The sequence below is a fragment of the Protopterus annectens genome, chromosome 13.part0, assembly GCF_019279795.1.
Source record: "Protopterus annectens isolate FY-2018-M chromosome 13.part0, PAN1.0, whole genome shotgun sequence".
Lineage (NCBI taxonomy): Eukaryota > Metazoa > Chordata > Ceratodontiformes > Protopteridae > Protopterus > Protopterus annectens.
In genome coordinates, this window is record NC_056747.1 from 870,452,499 (window position 1) to 870,476,788 (window position 24,290).

The 24,290-nt window shown below is 38.1% G+C and overlaps 1 protein-coding gene across 1 annotated transcript in view; it reads right to left on the reverse strand.

The window, feature by feature from the left end:
* The window catches only part of HEATR6 (HEAT repeat containing 6), a gene marked incomplete in the record, with an annotated part of 1,433,578 nt that overhangs the window by 101,501 nt on the left and 1,307,787 nt on the right, over positions 1–24,290 (reverse strand). The window contains 1 exon segment of the mRNA XM_044054904.1: positions 1,998–2,122. Coding sequence (XP_043910839.1) covers positions 1,998–2,122 — 125 coding nt within the window.

Genomic DNA, 24,290 nt, shown 5'->3' on the forward strand with positions numbered 1-24,290 from the left:
AAAATTCAAATCTTCCCTTAAATGAAAAATATGATCAACATACACATAATGAGGTATGAGGTTGGCCAATTGGTTAAAGTGCTTACCTTACAGACACAACATGCAAGGTTTGATTCTCACATGCGGTAATTGGCTAGGCTTAAAATAGCCCACAAGGACTGTTAGCTTAGTACTAATCTATGAATCTATGAACCTATGAACCTATAACTGGCATTCAAAAATACAAAATAAAAAAAAAATAAGTTGCAGTGTCCCAAGATCATGTTAAACCACAACATTTGGCAGATTTTTTTTTTGAGAGTGTAAGTCACTGATTTAATATTCATAATGTACTACATGAAAACTGTACCATTAAAATCTTATGGAACCACTACCTTTGCACTGCTTAAAGGAAAACTCACATTTCCAATTAACCCTATTCCAGAGGTTTTTTCTCTCTCTGTAATACTCCCTATATTAATTAGTCTAGTCTAGTACCACAAAATCCTTCAGTACTTTTCAATTTCTTCACTTCTGTCTTACCTGCCAGAGTTCATGAAGATTCTTTCTTTCTTATTTAAATTTCACTTTGTTTCAGAAAGAAATCTTGGCCTCCAACATGTAGAGCAAAAAATATACATCCTGTCGTCTTCACTGCCATTGACTACCCACAATTTTGTAACCTGAGACTGTCATACTGTGGTCTGTAAAGTGCTACAAAGCATGTACCAGCCAATTTGAAACTCTTGAGTAAGGTATTAGAAAAATGTTTAAATGAAGAAAAAAGGTGAGATATACTCCAAAGCTATATAAACTGGCAAGTACTCTAATCTTGTGATCAGTAACACCCTAATTTTCTGTAGCTACACTGATAAAAGCAAGAATTATATTAAAAACTACAAGTAGACTTACATTTGCTTTACCACTACGGTGAAGTGATAAATGTCAGTCACAGATGAATGAGCACAGCTGCTTGACTTGTTAGGCAACTCTGGCTTCTAATCAAGAGCATGGGGGACTTTGGTAACTGGCTAGGAAAATATCACTGAATACTTAACAAATCCTGTATTTTATCTACTTTATCATGAAAAAAAATGTAGCATGAAAAGCTTTTGAGAAACTTACAGTTACCACAAACAAGCAATTTAATGAAAAGGGAATGCTGATACTGTTTTCTAGTGACAATCTAAGACAGTGACTCAGCAGTGACAGTGAAAGTAAATAAATAAAAAAGACACCTTGTTATTATTACAAACAAGGTCTATGTAGACACAAACTGCATTGAAGGAACTAGGTTAACCAGAAAAACAAAATTGTGTCATTATGGCAGACCTTATCATAGCCATTCTGGAATACAGCAAAATACAATAGTGTTGTATAAGCATAGTAGCACTGTAGGGCTAGCCACCCAGCAGTGTGAACACTGACTCTAGATGACTGTCACTGCTGAACTGACACTCTGACCCCATGTGCAAAAATGGAAAAAAAGGGGTTGTGGATGGATGGAATTGTATAAGCACAGCACAGTAAATCAAAATATGATAAAATATTTTCAGTTTATGGCTGGAGGTTTCAATTTAAACATTTTTGCATCAAAAATTTATCATGGAAAAAGAATAAGGCACCCTGGCTCTGCTTCACAGGGCAGCACTCTGCTTACTCTAGTGACTTGGCTGCTTATAGAGGAATTTCAGGACAGTCTGGCAGGTTGTCCTTTGCTCTATGCTTCCATCCCTCATTAGTTATCAGAAATGTGTACTCACTTCTGCAACAGGACCAGTGTCATAGACTACCAAGTATAATTAGCAATTGTGCAGACAGAGTACACCATCCCAGATATAGACATTTGAACAAAATGCTACTACTACAGTAGAAACTATTATTTTGACATATGGTATGAGTGTTTTTTCTATTCAGATAAAAAAACAAAATAAATTGAAGACAACAGCTGATGACACAGAATATGCAAACTTTCTTCTAACCAAGCAACACAATGACATTAGAAAATGATTACCAACATGTTGGCTATAAGTGTGTCTGTGAGGTTACCCAAAGACCAAGCAGCCTTAGCCCGAACATTCGGGGACTTGTCACCAAGAGATGTTAGGACAGCATTTGCAGTGTCAGCAACAAACATCACATCCTACAGCAAAAAAAAAAGAAAAGAAAATATAAACAGTAACACTTAAAACTAACAACTGAGTTAATGTAAACATATGAGTCTGCATTTATGACAGTGATCCAAGAAAATACCATAGGCGATTCCTTGCAGAAAAAGGTCCATCTCTTAAAATCCTACTTAAAGTGTGCTAAAATGTGTGATCTGTATGATCAAAGAAAGAATAATTAATCAAAGAAAATCAAAACTACTTTTTTTTATTATTATAAACCTTTCCCAGCCACTTCACAACAGTACAATAAAAAATACTCTGTATAGCTGAAAGTATGGCTACTCAAAAGCTATACATTTCATTTAATCATTTGTACAACTTAGACTGTAAATACTTATTTTTACTATTTTTTTAATAACTTTCTAACTGCTAAATTTATGCAAGCCCCTATGCATTAACCTCGATTAAAAACAGCACTTTTCAGCATGTCTGAATGCATGCAATAACAGAAGATTATGCAAACATCCCAAAATAAGGACATTTAACTGTCTACCTGTTTTAGATATTTTACGCATGTGCGAAATGGAAGATCAGCTAAGAATTTACTTCTTACTTGCATTGTCATTTCACTGACAGACTGCTGGAGACTTACAGAGTTGGGGTCTGTTTTTTTTTCCTTTCAAGCAAATGACTCTATAGAATTCTGTATTCAATAGGCATATGTGTGTTTATCTGCTTTGGGTTTCATATTTATTTATTTATTTTATTTTATATTTGTTTACCGGGATAGTCCGACTTGATACATGTCCATTTTCAGTGGAGGCCCGGGGAGAAAAGCTCCAAAAAGACAAACTTACATAGATTACACAGAAGTTAGCAAACAATTATAAAAACAAAGTGATTATATACAATGGGTTAGCACTGTTCCCTAGTAGGGACTCACAATTGTCAGGGACAAACAATTAAAAGTAAGAGACATCAGATTGGAAGCAGAACTTGGTGATGTAGTTACAAGTTATGATAATTGCAGAATATACTTTTAGTTTATAACTTAATCAGGGTTGGTACATGGGCATAGCCAATTCACTTTGAGATACTGTTTGAGGTTTTTTTTGAAGAGACTTTTGAGGATTGTAGGGTTATATAGTTTGGCAACGAATTCCAGGTTTTGCCAATGAAGTTGGCAAACAGGGATTCACCAGCAGAGTTATTAGCTTTGTGGGTTTGGACCAGTAGTTATTGACTGACCATAGGGATCTTAGATTGCTATATGGCTTAATAATATTTTTAAGTGAGGGGGTATCCTCAGGGTGTTACAAAATTTTGTGCGCTATTAAGAGTTGATTGAATTGAATTATGCTGGGCAGTTCTAGCCACTCTAGTTGTTTAAGATTCTGGCAGTGGTGGGTTCTATAGGTGGAGCCAGTGGCGAATCTGACAATATGATTGTAGCTATGGGACAGCTTACCTAGTTCGGATTTATTGAGGTTTGAGAGTACAGGCGAAACATATAAGAGATGCCTTGTTTCTATACAGTGATCCAAGCTTCTTATTAATGGTCTGTATGGTTTTCTTGACCTGTAGGTCAAATTTGAGATTATTGTCTATGATAACCCCTAGCAATTTGGTGTGATTACCTGGGGAAATAGTGGTACCATTGTTACATGTGACAGAGAATGAAAGTGTGGTGGATCTACTAGTGAGAGAGAAGAGTAGAAGTTTAGTTGTATTGGGGTTCAGAAGTAGGCGTTGATTGGTCAGCCAGTTCTTGATAGTGTTAAATGTATTTTGGGTTAAGATTTGCAAGTCGAATGGGGAGGTGGCTGAGCAGATGAGAGTGGAATCATCTGCGTACTGGATGCAGGTGGCTTTAGGGATAGCAGTGTGGAGGTTGTTGATAAAAATAGAGAACAGTAGTGGACCTAGTATGGACCCTTAAGGGACACCAAGTGTGAGAGGTAACTGGCTGGAGAGTTTGCCCTTACTTAGTACTGCCTGCTGTCTACCAGTCAGGTAGGACTGGAACCACTAGATAGCAGGCTTGTTGAGGGAAATAAATTTTAGTGAAAGAATGAGAAGTTCATGGTTGACCATGTCAAAGGCTTTTGATAGGTCAAGAAAGAGGGCAGACGTTAGCTTATTGTCATTCCTGTTTTGGTTTATGGCAGTAGTAAAGGAAAAGAGGACTGAGGTGGTGCTGTGGTATGGCCTGAAACCATGCTGGAAGTCAGATAGTAAGTTATTCTGTGAAAGGTATTGCATTAGTTGCTTGTGTACACATTTCTCCATTATTTTGGCTAGTGGGGAAAGAATGGCAATGGGTCTATAGTTGGATATGTCTGAGGAGCTACCACCTTTATGGAGTGGGATAACGTGAGATATTTTCCAGAGGGAGGGGATAGCATTTTTGGATAAGGTTTTGTTAATGAGGATCGATATGGGATATGCAATGGCATCTGCAGCTATTTGCAGGTACTCTGCAGGGAGGACGTCAATAGCGATGGTGGTAGGTTTTAGATTTTTTAGAAGTGTTTTGATAAAACTAGTGGATATTGGTTGGAAGCCAAATTCCGGGGGATTATAACATAGATTAGGCATGTGGTTTAAGTTAGAGGGGGTTAGTTGATTTGCTAGGGATTGGATTGTTTCAGTAAAAAAGTTATTAAAGGCGCTAGCTACTGTCTCTGGGGAGCTATGGGTGTAGTTAGCTGGGGTTGGGGTGGTGGAGTGACCTGGACAAAGTAGTTGATTTAAGCCTGCCCAGAACTTTTGAGGGTTGTTGTGGTGTTTTTGTAGGAGATTTTGGTAGAAGCTTTTTTATCCAGTAAAATATATTTTGTGTATCATTCCTGAGTTGACAATATTTTAGATGGTCAAGTGGGGCTTTGGTTGTTCTCCAGCTGGCCCAGGCTCTGTTTCTAGTTTTGATTTTTGCTTTGGTATCTTTTGTGAGCCATGGTGCTGTATTTGATCTAGTTTTTATTGTACATGCTGGAGCATGGGAATCAAGGATACTTAGGAATTTAGTGTTAAAGTGATCTATGGCCTCCTCTAATGTTAGATTTTTTAGTTTTGACCAGTCAACTGCTTTTAATTCATTTTGGAATATAGCAGCATCAAAGTTTTTCCTGTTTTTAAATGTTTTTATATTTGGGCTGGTGAGGGTTTCCTGCCTTATGTTTTATGACATAGGTTAGACAATGGTCACTGAGGTCATCAGCGAGTACCAACTGTGTACAGTTGGGGTTGGTTATTAACTAGGATCCAGTCTAGAATACTTTCTTTGTTGGTTGGTTTGTTTATCCTAGTGGGAGAAGTTATGGTCTGTTTAAACCCAGATAAGTTTATATGAGTGAGAGGGGGGGGGGGTCGGAGGAGCAGGGGTGCCAGTCTGTGTTAAAATCACCAAGAACTATGGTTTCTTGGGGATAGGTAGTGGATAACCAGTAAAGGAGATCTTCTAGGGTATTTAGGTTATTGCCTGGTGGAATGTATGCACAGACAATGTTCAAGTGTTTGTTTTGGTTAATCTGTAGCTTGGTTATGAGGAGTTATGAGTTATTGAATTGGGGAGGTTGAATGGTGTCTCTATTAACGGTTAGAGTATTTTTGTAAAGGACTGCTATCCCACCTCCTTTCCTTGTAGCACGGTCTAACCGGTGAATACTGTATCCTGGAGGTAGTATCTCATTGTCAGTAGTACTGGGTTTTAGCCAGGTTTCCATAAGACACAATGTCTGGGGAGTGGGTTGCTAGGAGGGCGTGTAGGTTGGGAATCTTATTGTTAATACTTCTAATATTTAGGTGAAATGCTAGAAGGGAACTAGTGGGAGTATTCATGCGTAGCTTGACTGTGGGGGTTGTGGTAGGGGAGTGGAGGTTATTGGGTGTGGGTGGGCCAGGGTTGGGATGAATGTCTCCATGTGTTATAAGGTTATAGTGACAGGATATTCTGAGCTTTAGGAGTTTGTTTATAAGCTTTATATAGTCTTTGTCTTTAGGATTATGTTTTGTGGCTGTACAGGGGTGGTATTTTATAGAGGGTGGTATATTCGGTGTGCAGGGGAAGGTAAAGTGTTTGGTGTTGTGTGTGAAGTTGTGGGTGTCTGTCTGCCCATTTGGGTAGTGAATGCCATGGTCAAGTGTTTGTTCATAGGCAGTGAGATGGTAAAATAGAAACAGTATAGGCATTTGGGTAATTAGTGTTTTTTGCCTGTTTGCATTTTGATAGGTGGCAAGCCAAATTTGATGGCTGACTGTGCTAACAGGGTGTGGAAGAATGAGAGAGGAAAAAAATGGGTTAAGGGGGAAGGGTTGCTCAATGATGTGTGAGGTGCTGATCGGTACTTAGCATGAGGGGAGTGGCAAGGGAGTGACAAAGTCTGGTTTAAATTTAGCACTAGTGGGGGCAGGTGGAATTTGGGGGCAGGGAGGGGAGCGGAGTGAGCCGAGCTCAGCGAGGGCGAGCGGAGCGGGGCTAGCACTGACTCTGAGAGTTACCTTGGGCTTTTGATTTGGTTTGTATGATTGTATGTAAGCAGTGTTGTTGGCTGTACTTTAACTTGTTTTATTCTTTTTTAATTGTATACCAATTTTCAGGCTAATTTTAACTGGATCCTAGGGGTAAACCAGCAAATGTAGTCAATAAGGAGGGAGCGAAATTACTTTACCAAATTAAAACGTAAATGCTTGGGACTGGAACACTGTGCGAGTGTAAGGTTGATTCAAAGTAGTATAGCCCAATCTAGTGGCAATTGGCTACATCCCCTCACTGTTGTTGTGCATACACCATTAAGCCTCAAAAGTTTACAAAAACTAAATTGTATTTCACCTATTACAATTGAAAAGCTGGAGGGAGTCAGGTTCTTGCTTCCCAGAGGTTTTACTTAGTTAAGATAGCCAGCATCAGTGGAAAAGGTAGACATTTATGTGGCAACCAAATGCAGATAGATGAAGAACAACAGCAAAAATCCACAGAAAATAGTTTATTACAAACTCTCTCTGATGTCTCGGCCAAAGCCTTCAAGGAGAATGAATCATAAAAAAAACAGCAGCAAATATATACAGCAGTATAGTGTCAATCAATCAATTAGTACATACAAATTGAGATCAATTAAACAGCACTTTCCAATTAAAATCAGCATTTAAGCCTAAAGGAGACATGGTTTTAAACTTTAAAATATACACAGCCTCTTTATACAACAAGAGAGACTTAACATTACAATGTTCAGAAGCATCAACTTGTTCCAAAATAGTGCCTTTAAGATAACTACTGTTGCCATTATGGAACTGCAAAAAATGCATGGCAACAGGACTTTCTTCCCTGCCATTTTCAATGTCTTTTATATGCTCTAAGAGCCTCACCTTAAATGCTCTCTTGGTTTCCCCAATATAAACTTTTTGACATGGACACCTCAATGCATATATAACTCCAACAGAGTTACACTGAAAAACTGTTTACTATTAAATTTAATACTATTAATATGTGTAAAATATGGTACAATAAAATTACATGCCTTGCATTTTCCACAAGGATATGTACCTATCTTACTTACAGTCTGATGAACAGCATCAGGTAAATACCTAAATCTACTTTTAACTAGAAAATCTTTAAGGTTTTTACCTCTACGAAAAGAAAATTTCAAATTTAAATTTAACCATGTTGAAACACTACTTAAGGAACCTAAATAATTCCAAAATTTTAAAACAATTTCTATAAACTCTATAGTGAAGTCCCCAAAAGTAGTAACAAAATATACAGTCTCTTTCCCATGCTCAGACACACTATTTATTTTATCACCATCTCTATACATGTTATAAAACTGAGAGGTATTTTGTTTAGTACCACATTGTACACGCTTATAACTATCTTCTAATGTTTTTTGACTATAACCTCTATAAAGGAAAGATTCTATCATTAAATCTAATTCTTTCTTAAACACCTGAGGTTTATTACATAATCTATATATTCTTAACATTTCACTATATGGAAGAGCTTTAAGCATATGGGGGGGATGACAACTAGTTCCATGTACATACTGGAACCCCCCATCAAATTTCCTATTTAAGGAAGTAACCAAATTTGAACCATCTGAGATGTCCAATATTACGTCCAAGAAAGGGACACGTGTATCTATTTTTATACCATCAAACTGTAAACTAAACCTATTATTATTCAAATCAGCAATAAACTTTTGAATAGCAGAAACATTATTATTATCTACTAAGAAAATTAAATCATCCACGTATCTAAAATATTTTATGACATGCCTATGAAAAAAATTATGTTTGTAAATGACCTCGAATTCAAACAATCCCATAACAAGATTCGCATACATGGGGGCAAATGCAGCCCCCATAGCAGTACCTTGTAGAAGGTAGACATTTACCTGGAAATCTTCACTATTCTGACAAGCTTATCACATTCTTCAAGGCAGAGATGATAGTTCTCATGAACATGGATGTGGGAGCATGCACACATCAGAGGGAGGACAGAAGATGTCCCTGTGTTGATGTGAGTGCCCATGTCAGCCACCCAGAGGAAGGGATAGACAAACAATCCTCATGGCTGCCTGTATGATGGCTGCAACATACTGCTCTTGCCCGCAATGATGAGAAATAACAAGTGGGCAGCAGCTTGATGGCTGGCAGTCATAGTGGCCAGTAACAGGATAAAGAAAAAAATTAACTACTGAAGACTATCGCCTCTGCAAAAAAGGCTGTGCAAAAAGTCACTTTTGAATCCTGAGCACGTGGATCTTAAAAAGGATGTACAAGGTCTTTTTATAATAGTTAAGGAAGGGAAAGAAAAAAAAATGTACTGCAAAAGTAAAACAAAAAGGTTGCCATCTTTATTTTCCACTTCACACAATCCTGTACCTCAGCAATTTATCTGCTACATACCAAATTACATAAGCCAATAATAAACGCAAATAAGTTTGAGGTAAATTTACTCAAAACTGATTATTCTGCTTTCAATTTTAAAACCACTACCATAAAGTGGTTATGTCTATAAGAGCTAAAAGAATGGCAAAGGTGTCTCCAAAACTGACAGATATGGATCAGTGTGGTTTTATGGAGAAGAGGCAAATATTTGACAACATTAAAAGAACAATGATGATCCAGAGGAAAGCAGAATGTATGAAAATATTGCTGCTGTTGGTGGGACTAGATGCAGACAAAGCTTTCGACAGAGTAAGCTGGGATTTTACAAGTAGGTCAAAGAAAGCATTTGCAATTTTAAGGTTAATTAGGAGGATATATGAGGGATCAGACAAAAATTAAAATGAGAAGGTTCCCCTCTGAAAAATTATGTCTGAGCCGAGAAACCAAGCAGGGGTGTCCTCTTTCCCATTTGTTATTTTTGTTACATTTAGAGGAGGTCTATATTACACTATTGAAAAGACAGTTCAGCGAATGGCACTTATCGAAAATGCCATTCAGCAAACTGTTCATAGTGAGATCGTAGTTCAGTGAAGATTGGAAAATTTGCCCTTTCCTCATTGTACTGCGATCTCGGAGTTGGTATATATAATTAGCGGAGGGGGGGGGGGGTACAGCTCCCCACAAGAGCAAATTTGCTGAATGGCATTTTCGATGCAACTGCCATTTGCTGAACTGACTTTTTCATAATATAATACAGACCCATTTAGAGCCACTGGCAAAGAAAATAAGGGACTCAAAAGTTCAAGGATACAGTTGGTATGGTAATCTAGAAAATTTGGCTTTATATACAGATAATATTACTTTGTACCTGATAAAACAAGAAAAGGACATCTCAGTGTTGTGGAACATTCTGAGAGTTTCAAGTCTTTTCAGGATATAAAATTAATGAAGATAAAACAAAGGCTATAACTAGAAACTGTACTCACACATGAACTTGTTCAGCAATACCCATATTTATGGGGGCTCATTAAAATGAAGGATTTTGGAGTTGCTGTTCTTCTTTCAGCTTTTCTCGGTTAGGGGTCGCCATAGCGGAACTCTGGTCCTGTAATGATTGGCAGTAGATTTTTATGGTGCCGAGCTGCCAGCCCGATGCCTAACTTTCAATGAAAGCATGCCCATTCACGCATGTCTTTCGAACACCACTCGACCGCAGGGAGGACATGCAGACTCTGCACAGAAGGCGCTCAAGCCGAGAATCGAACGGGAGAACCTCTTGCTGTGAGGCAACAACGCTACCGCTGCACCACTGCAGCTGTAAAATGAAGGATTTAGGAGTATGAATTAAAAATAATTCTGTTATGGCAGTTAAGAATATGTGGGAAGAGTCTAAAAAGATAACACAAAAAACTGAGAAACTGGATGCTCTTGTTTATAGATATGGATAGCAAAATAACAAGCAGTGAAAATGTTTTTAGTTCCTTTAGTTTTACATACAGCTCCAACAAAACAAGCATTTGGAATCAAACAGTCTTATAAAATAAACACATCTTTATTGCATACAAAGCTTTCAAGCCACACAAACTCTTTCTAAGCATAAAGAAAACCACTTCCTACACAGGTATTTAATAAAAAGCCAGCCTATCAAAAAGCAATCTACACATCACGTGACATAATTTAAAATTCAAACATTTAAAAGAATGGTAATAAAAGATGCATAAATCTATACATACTATATCTAAATACTTTTACATAATATATATAGGGATATATGTACTTATGTGTACCTTAACATAAATTGTGCAATATAATCTAATATAATGCAATGTGATAAAACCCAGGTTAATTAATTTATACATAAGCTTGTTTATGTCTTAGAACAGGTTGTACACTATTGACAGTATTTAATCCTGGTTGTGAGTCAGTCCTAAAAGAATTAATCCATTTGTATTCCGCTATTTCAGCTCTGTTAATTAGGTCTCCTCCACATTTATTCATACAGAGTTTTGAAGTACCCTAAATTTAAATGCATGTTCTCCTCCTTGTTGCACGATATATTTGCTTAATCCAGTTGTTATGTAGGTTGGCATAATAGTTAAGGTGTTTACCTTACAGACACAAGGTGCACGGTTTGATTCTTACATGGGGTAACTGGCTACGCTTAAAATGACCCGCAAGAGCAGTTAGTCTAGTACTAATCTTTGAGCCTACAATAACATTTCTACCGGTCAGATATACATAGAAAAAACTCTAAATGAATAAATGTGTAGCAGACCTAATTAATAGAACTGAAACAGTGAAATACAAATGTATTAATTATTTTAGGGATGACTCACCACCAGGATTAAACACTGTAACAGCGTAAAACCTATTCTAAGACAAGCTTATGTATAAATTAATTAACCTAGGCTTTATCATATTTCATTATATTAAATTATATTGTACAATTGACTTATTTCTAAGGTATACATAAATACATATATTTCCATATATTATGTAAAAGTATTTAGATATGGTATGTACAGATGTATCTTTTATTACTGTTCTTTTAAATGTTTGAATGTTTAAATTATGTCACATGATATATACATTGCTTTCTGATAGGTTGGCTTTTTATTAAATACCTGTGTAGGAAGTGGTTTTATCTTTACGCATTGAAAATGAGTTGGTATGACTTGAAAGCTTTGCGTAAAATAAAGTATTTATTTTATAAGACACTTGATTCCAAATTCTTGTTTTGTTGAAGTTTTATTTTTATTTTTGGAATTCCATTTGGCTGCTTGGAGAAGTTACTGTGGCATTTAGTTTCATATACATGTTTATAGGTTACTACAAGGCTAACTGCCCTTGTGGGCCATTATAAGCCTAGACAGTTACCCCATGTAAGAATCAAACCCTGCACCTTGGGTCTGTAAGGTAAACACCTTCACCATTATACCACCCACCCACAGGTCAGGCATATTTTTTTTTATCAACCATTGGAAAAGTTGTAGACAATAATAAATAGTTGAAGGATTTCATCTGTTAGGGGAAGAGGGCAAGGGTCAAGTGAGATAACAAGATGGTGTAGGATTACCTGATATGAAGGGATATTTTACATTATATGTATGAGTTAAAGTTCACACACATGCATATATTGATTTATATATATATATATATATATATATATATATATATATATATATATACATATATATATATATATAAAAATAAAAGGGTCTGTTCGGCCATCGAATGGGCTAACCACTGAATGGCTGAACATCAAACAAGCATCAAAAGTTCACTCACCGAACTTTCATTTCATCAACAGGGTAAGTAACTACTTGTCCAACACTTCCCCGTCTCACACATGGAAAGTGTTTCAAACCCACCAGGGTGGGAAGGCTTCGACCCCCAGACCCCCTTACTATACATACTAACTCTGAGGCCGCACTACAGTGGAGAAAAGGGGTTTGAAACACTTCTGTGTGTGAGACAGGAAGTACTGGACAAGCAGCAAGTAGTTACTTACCATGTCGATGAAATGAAAGTTCACTGTGTGAACTATCAATGCTTACTATTCGATTTTCAGCCCATTCGACGGCTGACAACAGACCCATAAATATATATATATATATATATATATATATATATATATATATATATATATATATATATATATACATACATATATGGGTCACCTTCGTTTGCCCGAAAGTCCATTTGACTGAAACTCATTTGCCTGACAAGTAGTACTTGCAGGCAAATAAAAGGGATATATCCCTTTCCCCACTGTAGTGCGACCCTGGAGTTAGTATATATAGTTGGGGGGGGGGGCAGAGCCAGAGCCCCCCACCTAGTTTGGTTTTACTGAACAATATACAAAAAAAAGCTGAGAATTTCAATAAAACTAGCTGGGGGGCTCCGCCCCCCACACACCCCCTAACTATATATACGAACTCCAGGCTCGCACTACACTGGGGAAAGGGATATATCCCTTTATATAAAACACAAGCTGCAAGCTCTAATTCAAAGTGAAAAGGGATAAAGGGATGATGATGAAGCAAGGAGGAAATTCAAGAAATAAGGAGAAAGTGGGATTTTGGATGCAAATCCTTAAGGAGAATAACAGCAGCCATACAGAATATTATATTCATAAAGTAGCAGAAAGTATTCCAAAAAACTAAGCCAACACAAGAATGGCAAAAGCAGAATCTGCAGATAGGGATGACTACAACTCTGGGTATAAGAAATAGGCAAGGGGAATGGAATTTACTGGAGACAACTGGCAAGGGAACCAAGGTATTGGGAGCAAACAATAATAGAGGCAAAGGTAAAAGAATGGGAAGAGGCCAAGAAGACATTTAGACTGCAGGCTAGAGACTGCCTTCCCTATCAGAGATCATTTTCAGCGTATAGACAAAGAGAAAGGGATAGGCGAATCCTAAGTGAAAGACCTGCTCTGGTAGAGTTTTTAGTTGAATCTAGAACATAACTTGCTGTTAAAAAAGGGTTAATTTTATTTTTTTTATTTTATTTTAACATTTGCTGAGCGGGCTAGTCTAACCGGATATATGTCCATTTTCAGTAGAGGCCCGAGGAGAAAAGCTCCAAGATATTACAAAGAAAAAATATATACAAATAGTCCACAAGAACAGTAGAAATATAAAAAATAATTACATAGTCCATCAAAAAGTGGATATACAAAATAATTACGTCAGTATAAAATTGATTGGCAGCAATAATTATGTCAGAAAAACAAAATATATATTATATATAATTAGTAGGATGTATAAAATACTGCACAATTAACTGTAGCAACCAATCGGAGGTAGTTAGAAAAGACTGGGAAGAGAGACTGGATAAGCAATTCACAAGGAAATAATGGAAGGACATTTGTATGGCTCCCAAATATGCAACAAAATCTAGAAGAATTATGATTTTATCCTTGGAAGTGTTTGCATAGGTACTTTTATACCCCAACAGACTCCAAAGATTTTTTTCTCAGGTAGATGGCAAATGTTGGATGCGTGATAGGGAAGAAAGAGATAACTGGGAACATATGGAACATAGGGACACAGGTGGACAATGGTCTCACCTTCGATAACCACATCGCCACAACAGTGAGGAAATCCACACCTCATCACTAAGGGCTTTTCATCCAGAAAAAAGGAGGTCATTGTCCCACTGTACTCATCCCTCATTAGACCCATTATGGAATACGACGCCCCGTTCGGTATGTACCTCTCAAGACATCTGCAACACCTGGAAAGGCCGCAGAAAAACCTCACTAAAAGAATCACAGGCCTAAAGCAGATGCCCTATGCTGGCCATCTAAAAAAACTCCACCTATACTCTGTCACATATCGTCTACTCAGAAGCAATCTCTGCTTAACATACAAGGCCATGTCAAACCCAGAGCTGTTGGACATGCTACACAAAGAAATCCCAATCCCTCAGAGCCATACGCTCCAGGGATCTAAACCTTGTCATCACAATGAACAAAACATGCTGGAGGGATAGGTTCCTGACCCAGAGACTCCCCAGACTCTGGAATAGACTGCCCATACATGTCAAGCAGAGCGCCTCTTTGGCCCTCTTCAAAAGGAACCTTGATGATTGGATGGGAGATAGGAAATTCATCCTGGGAATCACATCAGTCGCCCTGCTAGACAGGGATCCAGGGAAGTAAACACTGTGGGAAGAAATAGCCAGGGAATTGTTATGGCTAGGCTTGTATAGGCCATAGGGCCGATAGCCTAGTACCAACTTATGAACCTATATGTTTTGAGTGTAATGAGTTGGCAGACAAACTTCCCTGCAGAGTAATTTGGCAGAAATATTACATGAGCGAATAGGTGTAACTAAGGAAATTAATTTTTTGAGCTGGGGAAAAAATATCTGAATTGACTGGACATAGTAAGGCCTTGTTAAGTTTAATTCTGGTGGCTTTTAAAGCAGCAATTACTAGAAAACGGAAATCAAAGTCTCAACCAACTATATTTGAAGCAGTGAATATTCTAACAAAGATAAAAACTGGAAGTGGGATCTTTAGAAAAAAAGAATACAATGGAAATTGTCAAAGCAATATATGCAGAATAATGTTTTGGAGGAGTACTGAGGTTTAAGGAAAGACAGGAACCGAACAATTTATGTAATGTTGGATTGATGATAAATTGTATAGAAAAATATATAGAATAATATATGTGATATATAGAATAATATATGTGATGTATAATTTTTGTAACTGTGAACATATTAATATGGTTTGTTTTCTTATATAAATGTGTATTTATCGATATCTTAAGTGAAAATTCATTAAAGGTGTTAAAAATGGTTATTCTGCAAATATGTCTGACATACACTCTCCCATAATGCAAGATGAAAATGGAGACAAGCAGGATTTTAGAATACTCTTTCGGAGATGAAAGCATGGCTTATATTAGTACGTGTGCTCCAGACAGAGGCAAATACGGTCACCAGTCCTCAGTCTGTAATGTCCTCAAGGAGGCAACCCATTCATTCTCCTAAATCAGGAACCTTTTGGAACAGAATACCTTGGGATCTATTCAAGGGGCTCACAATATACTGGAGTACTGATCACTTCCTTTTTCCCTTTCTTTCTGGTTTGTGATTTCATTGTTTCCTTTATCTCCTTGTCACCCTTGGGAGTAAAAAGATGGTCACTAACTGGGGAAGGTGGGTGAATGAGTGGGAACCCATTCAACTGCAGTGATCCTATTATACAAAATGTCTGCAGTTATGGTGCATGTACTATTCTCAATTATAACATGTTCCTTACAAGGACCACTGCTGAAGTATGATTCGGGGGTACTAAATCACTCAGCTGCCTCATGGCTGGAAATAGATATACACCATACTATTGTAGGACAGAAGTAGCAAATCCCGCCCTGCTGCAAGACAGGAGATCTGGAATGTAATGTCTGGACAATGAGTGTTAGAGTAGCTGGCTACCAGATACTCTAATCAGATGTATTTCTAAAGACGACTGCTATAGTGGCTGCACACCTGATAACAGTTTGCTGTCTCAGGTCCTTCAAAAGCTTTTCCATTTTTATCATAAAAAAGTAATGTATGCAATTAGCTAACCATTTAGACAATAGTGGTCTACACTGATTGCCTGGTATAAAAGATACAAACAGCAGAAAGTACAGTTTTGTAAGTAAACTTACTATAACAAGAAATGTTCTAATAGAGGTTTACTGACTACATCCTGCCAAGGTTATGACCATCTGGCTAACTTTAAAAGCTTCATGACACATTCCACTCATCTTAACCAGTGTAGGGATGGAGGAAAGATGCAATAAAAGCAGTGGTTAAGGCACCAAAAGCTTCAGAGCTTTCGTGTCTCAAGAAGGAAGATTAGAGCTCTCAAAATAAAACTGCAAGAGAAACAGACAAACATATAGAAATATATATACAAGAGTATATACAAACACACCATGGCAATACACCTAATCCAAAACAAGGGGGATAGAGGGAGTGGATGAGGAGAGAATCCAACTGGGCATTCCTAGTCTTGGAGAAAGCATATGACAAGGTCCTAAGAAAGCTGACCTGGGCAGTACTGCTGTGGTATGAAGTCCCAGAAACATTGGTAGAATTAGTGCAGGCTATGTACAAGGACACAATGACTCAAGTACGAACAGTGTTCAGCCTCACAGAGGGGTTCCCAGTGGGAGTGGGTGTACATCGGGGTTCAGCTCTGAGCCCACTGATGTTCATACTGGTGATGGACTACATTAACAAACAAGGTGGAGGGGACGGATCAACAAAGCTGCTGTATGCAGACAATGTGGCAGTACAGGCAGACTCTGAGCTAGAACTTCAGAAAGGATAGAAGATTGGAATGCAAATCTGAAGGCACATGGGATGAAACTAAGCACAGATAAGACGGTGGTAATGGCAGCAAATTGGGGAAATCAGAAGCAGCTGGGAATAGACAGAAGGGAAGACAGTCAAACAGGTAAACAAGCTTCAAGTATCTGGGAGGGGTAGTTGAGGAAAAGGATAGTCTGAATGAAGAGGTCAAAGCTAGAATCAGAAGGGCTGCAGGCAACTGGCATAGAGTATCAGATGTAGTCTATGACAGAAGAATGCCAAAGAAGCTGAAATGTAAGGTGTACAAGGCAGTGGTGCAACCAGTACTACTGTATGGTACAGAAACCTGGCAGTAAAGGCAGAACAGCTGAAGAAGCTAGAAGTCATGAAAATGAAGTGCCTGAGAAAGGTGGTAGGAAGCACACTGTGGGACAGACGAAGAAATGAGTACATAAGAGCAGAAGCCAAAGTAGCTCCAATTGCAGAAAAGATCAAAGAGAACAGATTACGGTGGTTTGGGCACATGTGTAGAAAAACAGAAGACAATCTGATGAGGAAGATTTGGGACAGACAAGAAGAATGTAAGAGGAAGCGAGGATGTCCAGCAAAGAGGTGGATGGATTGTGTGAAAGAAGATCTGCGACAGTCAGGCAGGAGTGTGGCACTGAATTGAGAGAGTTGGCGACAGTTAACATGATATCCCAACCCCATGTAGAAAAATGGGAAAAAGGGGGGGTGATTATGATGACAGGGAGGGGATGGCTACTGCAACAGAGATCTATTAGAACAGCTGTTATTAGAAGTTTACTTACTTAACTATAATATGTTTAGCATTAGATCATTGTTACAGTAAACTAAGCTTTATTTCCAAAGCTTTGGATTACATAGGAAGGAGGAGGAAGGAATATAAGAATCCAAGAACCTATGGAGAAGGGTCCTAGCAATGTTTGTTCTAGACCTGGGAAAAGAATCCATTTTGTAATGTTTTGTGAAAGTATTTAATGGGGACCAGGTTGCTGCCTCTAGAATATGTCTAGACTCCACCCCTTCCCAAAAAGTCACAGAAGCAGCCAAAGACATAAGCTATGACCCTGCCTGGAAGTGACTTTTTATGGTGAGAAGAGCAGAAAGAAATTACACAAGACAACCATCTAGAAATTGCCTTCTTTGGCACTGGTTGTCTTTTTCCCTTCATATGAAACAAACAGATAATAGGCCATCCAGAAGGATCTTGTTCTGTCTAAATATTATCTGAACTCTTTGTGGCCATCCATAGAATGGAGTATGTTTTCTACTTTCTGTTTACATTCCAGAAAGAAGGCAGAGAGAAATTAATAGATTGGCTCAAGATAAATACTGAAACCACTTTAGCCTTAAAAAGGATTCGTTTTCAAAGAAATCCTGCCCTTGTGGAAAATGAGGTAGAGCTGACTCACCATAAAAGCCTGTAACTCGGATATTCTTTTTGCAGAAGTCAGACCAATGAGCAATACAGGTTTTACAAGTTAAGTACCTCAAATTAGTCTGATGAGCTGGTTCAAGCACCTGGTATCTAGGCACATGAAGACATAAAGCCCCTTTCAAAAACAAAGGGTTGGGAGGGTGGCCTAATGGTTAAAGTGTCTGTCTTACAAACACAAGGTGCAGGGTTTGAGTCTCACAAGGGATAATTGGCTAAGCTTAAAATGGCTCGCAAGGGCAGTTAGCTTAGTACTAATCTATGAACCTATGAACCTATGATTGGCTTGAGGAAAGGTAGAAAGGGGGAAATCTAAGGGCAGAAAAGCAGAAATTTCTAAAAGATTAATCCTGACATAACTATAAGAAATGCTAGAGGATAACTCCTGTCATAAATATTCTAGAACTAAAGGCATCCACACCTTAAAAGGGTCCTGTTTCTTAATATGACACTAAATCTTTTCCACTTGCATATATATATATATATATATATATATATATATATATATATATATATATATATATATATATATATATATATATATCCTATTAGCAGGTTCCTGAGACTTCTTTAGTACCCGCTGCATGTCTGCTGAAAAAGGTACCTAAAGGATATCAAAACTCTGCATTGTCCAGGCAGTCAATAAAAGTGTTTTCAGACTTGAGTGTATCAAAATAATGACAGCTCCATGTTGTCATATTTTCAACTTGTCGGTTGTCGTATCTGACCTTGGTGCCTTATACCAGAGTATTGGATCAAAGAACTCTACCTTCTCCCCTACCCACAATTCCCTCCTCCTAACTGATCTACCTTGGATCCGAGTTTGTTGACTGCTTCCATAATGTCTCTAATAATAGAGGGAATAAAAGGGGTGTCCACTATGGGATGAGATATGGAGCAGGATCCTGCCAAGGCTGGATCGAGCCCCAGAAGATCTAAAATAGCAGTTTGGAAGGGGGAAGGAGAGTGGGATGTTGAATCGAACAAAAACATAACAACACAGATCTAGCGTTACGGGAAGTACATAACTTTTGTATCCGATGTTGTCTATTTTCATTCGATTCAACATGTGGGACAGATTCCCATGCTGCCTAAAAAGGGCCCGAGTGGACTCAAGGAAGGACATTCCTGAGAATAGCAGAGCCAAATGATGTGTGACCTCTGGACTGCACATCCAGTTTGTAATGGGACACACAGGTATGAGCTGCAGACCAAGTTGCTGCTGCACATATGTCTCTGACAGAAACTCTTTTTGCAAATGCTGTCAAAGTTGCCATCACTCTGGTAGAATCAGCTTAAGGCTTAAATGCAAAGACAACACTCTTGTCTTATAAACAAAGGAAATGCAATCTGACAGCCACCTTGAATGCATGACTTTTAATACATGGCGTCCTAGTTTTGTCTTGGAAGAGTAGACAAGGGGCTGGTCTGATTTTCTCAAGTCTTTTGTACAATGTAAATAAAATCTGAGTTACCTACGGTATGGAGAATATACTCACCCTTGGTATCAAAGCTTGGAAAGAATACAAGCAAATCAATTTGTTGATTTAAATTGGATTCTGATCCCACCTTTGGAAGGAAGGAGGGATTTCATTCTTCTCAGTGAAACTATATCTTTGCGGAAAAACAAGGAAGGGTAGCTTGCATGAAAGTGCTTACAATTCTGAAATCCAACATCCCGAATTGATTTCAATCAGAAAAAATAGTCTTCCAAGAGAGAGCTTTTAAATCTGCTCATGCTGCAGGTCCAAAGGGTCTTTGAGTCAAAGATTGTAGTAAAACTGTAACATCCCATGGTGGAACTGGATTTCAAAGGGGTGGTTACAACAGGAACATTCCCTTAAGGAAAGTTTTGGTCAACCTGACTGATGCAACAGATGAATCATTATGTCCTATATAAAAATTTGGGATGGCAGCCATCTGGATTTCATAGTGGAGTAACTGGAACCTTGCAGAAAAAGTTCAGAAAGAAAATCCAGTATCGCTGGAATAGGAGTTGAAAAAAGATCTAAACCCCTTGAGGACTCCCAAATAGAAAATCTTTCCCATTTGCTCTTGTAAGTCTTTTTGGTTGATACCTTGTAGAAGAAGAAATTATGTAGACTACTGGGGAGGAAAGCCTGGAATCCCTGGCTACAGTTAAACTGGAGACACCATGTGGTTAGTTTCAGGACTGAAGATCCAGTACAGGCATCTCAGATGGGTGACTGAGTAGATCCAGAGTGGGACCCAGTACACATGGTGGGTGCAGTACGCGAGGCCAAAGGAAGGGGAACCATACCTGCAGAGGCCAAAAGGGGACAATGAGGATTACCCTGATCTTGTACCTCATGGCTTTCTAAACTTTCAGGGAAAAGGGGAATTGAAGACATAAAGGAGGGAAGGGGGCTAAAAGTGAACTACAGCATCTCTTGGTGACTGTCTCTGCTGGGGGATGAGGACAAAATAATGTCTGCATTTGTTGTTGAAGAAGGAAGCAGAGAGGTCTCAGCAAGGTTGGCCCCAGAGCTGAAGATCCATTACCACTGTCCAACAGACTACTCGAGAGGTAATAGGATACTCCTGCTCAACCTGTCCACTAGTATACTGGACGTCACAAGAATGTGCATTGCCAATGAAAAGCAGTGTGAAGACATTGTCCATTGCCAGAATTGCATGGCCTCTCAGCAAAGAGGGTATGAATGTGTTCTACCTTGCTTGCTGACATACCAGACTACTGACATATTGTCTGTGTGAATGGAAATCACACCCATGGGTAGGAGGTCCTGAAAAGCCTGCAACACTAGGAAGACTGCTCTCATCTCCAAGTTTGGCCTCCACTGTTGACCACATCCCTTAAACTGTCTTCCCTTTGAAATGCTTCCCCCACTGTAGAAGGGATGTGTCTATGGCCCTGGGAGCAGGTGGGCAAAAAGGGTCTGCGCTATACTACTGATGGAGATGTAATCCACCTACTTGTGATTCCTGCACAATTGTGTAAGTCAGATTCTGGTGTGAAGGGAGTTACATTTCGGCACCTATTGTGCTGCAGTGTTCACTGTAGGACTCTCATGTGGTACCTTGCTTATGAGACCAGTATACTGTAGAGGCCATCAGCCCTAAAAGGAGAATGAGTCTTGCCTGTGGACATGGATGTTGCATCACTTGATAAGCTATGAACCTTTATGACTGAACTCTTGCAACTGGGAGTTTTGCAATTTGGTGGACGGTATCTATCTGGCATCCTATTAAGTTCTATACTCTGCCTGTTCTTATTGTTGACTGATATTCCCAGATGGGTTGCAAGCGTGAGAACAAACATTTGGTGTTGCACTAGTAGATCACTGGAGGTAGCAGTTAGGAGCCAGTCATCTAAATATAGGAAGACCTGAATCCCCTGCAGTCATAGATGAACTGCTACCACTGACAATACAAGCTGTTCTAAATATCAGGAAGGGAAAGAGGGATAGGAAAACAGACAGCAATCAGTATAAGTGGGAGCACAGGTTGTAACATCCACTTCAGCATGGGGAACCTTAATTTTAGGTTAGATAATGCCTGTAGGTGCAGCCATCAATTTGGGACAATTGTTCCTTTCTGAAGGGTTAAAATTCATGTTTTGAAGATGTACATAGTTTTGTGTGTTTGTTCCACATTAAAAGGGGATGGGGTGTTTTGTATTTATTTTTTTATTTGCAGGTTTTCCAAAATATCTTGAAAAATGTGACAGATTCAAGTGGAGAAGAGAAGAAACAACTGTACAAAAGATCAGCCTGCCAAACATTAGTATATGCATGTAACACAAAAGCTGGAAAAACACTGTTGTGTACAATAGGTGGGAACAATAGCTTTTTATCATGATGGCTATGCTGTATGTATTATCCTGGAACATGAATGGTCTTATAGGTAAAGATAAAAGTAAAGAGTATTGAATCATATTAAGAAATGCAGAGTGCAAATAGCAATGCTACAGGAAACACATCTGGAAAGAAATGAGCATGTGAATTTGAGAAAAACAGGATTTAAGAATGGATATTCAGCAGAACATCATGGACAGAGGGAAAGGGGAGTAACTATACTAATTGCTAGATAGGTCCCAACAGTGATAGATCAGGAAAACAAGAGAAAAATAATAGATTTGTAGTAGCTAGGGAGTACTGGCAAGACAGGACGGTTATAAAGGCATGTATTAATATTCCACCTACAACTGCTATTGTGGAGCTTAAGAACATTTGGGGAGAAATAACCATCTTTCAGTATTATTTAAAGATGGGGACTGGAATTTGATTTGCAATATTTAGGATGTATCAGGGGAACCTAGAAGGGACGATATAACAAAAGAGGACAGATTGTTGAAGAAATCCATGAAAATATTTGGTATGGAAGAGGTGAATTCAGTAGTAGGAACTTGGACAAAATTTACATGTTTTTCTTCAAGGTACAATAACTGGGACAGACTAGACAGAAATTACATTTCAGAGGAACATGTGCATTTAATTTGCTTCAACACATCCAATAACTATTTCTGATCATGCACCAATAAAAACTATGATAAAAAATGCAAGGTAATGAAGTAAAAATAAGACACTGGTACATTCTCACCTACCTGTTAAAAAGAGAGGAATTTAAGGAATGGATAATGGAAATTATTCACGCGTTGTTAGGAAAGATAGAAATATCTTCAGAAGTTATAGCTAGTGACTGAGATGAAATGAAAATGGAGCTTAAAAATAAGGTCAAAGTAAGAGAGAAAGGGATAGTGTTAATAAGTAATAGAAATTACTTAGAGGGGCAGACAAAGGTTAAAGTATTGCAGAATAAGGGGAATCTCACAGAACAAGAGGAGAAGCAAATTCAGAGTGTAAAGTGAAAATAAAGGAGTATGTGGACAATATGCATGAAGGCTGCAGTTAAGCAACTATTTTTCAATAACTCCAGAGCACAAAACATTTAGTACAACAACTTAGGCAACAAAATACTGAAAGGGTTGTTGTCAAACAGGAAAGCTATGACAAGAAAAATAACCAGAGATCCTATACAGGTTTTAGAGATATTCTGGAAATTTTATGAACATTTGTATAAAGCAGAGAAATATGAAAATCAAGAAAGAGTATAAATGGAAATATTTTTTGGAAGAGTTAATTATGCCAAGGTAAGAAGTAGAAGAGGCTCAACAACAAGCAGTTAAGCTAGGAGATGATGAGATAAAAACAGTGATGCATAATCAATCCTCAGGAAAGTCTCCAGGAACAGATGGTATTTCTGTGGAAGCTTTGAAATTAGGAGGGATGAAAGTGACAAAGATCTGGAAGATTTTGTTTAAGAGTATTTTAAAAGGAGGGGAAGCACCAACGTTTTGCAAGAAAGATGTGGTGGCTGTGTTACCTGAAGGTGGCAAAGACCCTCAAGACCTAGCATCATATAGACCCTTTTCAATGTTAAACCACAATAACAATGTATTTATGTCTAAACTAGCTGAAAGAATGGCAAAGGTGTTGCCAAAATTGATATGGATCACTGTGGTTTTCTGGAGGTTCCAAAGCAAACATTTTACAACACTGATAGAACAATGTAAAAATATATCTCTGTTATTGGTGGGTTTTGATGCACAGAAAGTATATGACCAAGTAAGTTGGGATTAAATGCGTACAGGATTGAAGCATTTGCATTGCCCGATATAATAACAATGTTAATTTGAAGGATCAGAGGCAGGAATTAAAGTGGGAGGGTTCCTCTTAGATAAGCTATGTTTAAAGAGGGAAAACCAGACAGGGGTGTCCTCTTTCTGTTTTATCAGCTTTATATTTAGAGCTATTGGCAAAGAAAATAAGGGACTCAGAAATACAAGGATATAACTGGTATGGTAATAAAGAAAAGTTAGCTTTACTTACAGATGATATTATTTTGTATCTGATAAATCCAGAAAAGGACATATTGTTGTGAAACATTTTGAGACAGTTTCAAGTCTTTTTGGATATAAAATTAATGAAGATAAAAGAAAGGCTTGAGTCATAAATTATGTACTCCCACACAAACTGGTTTAGCAATACTCATAT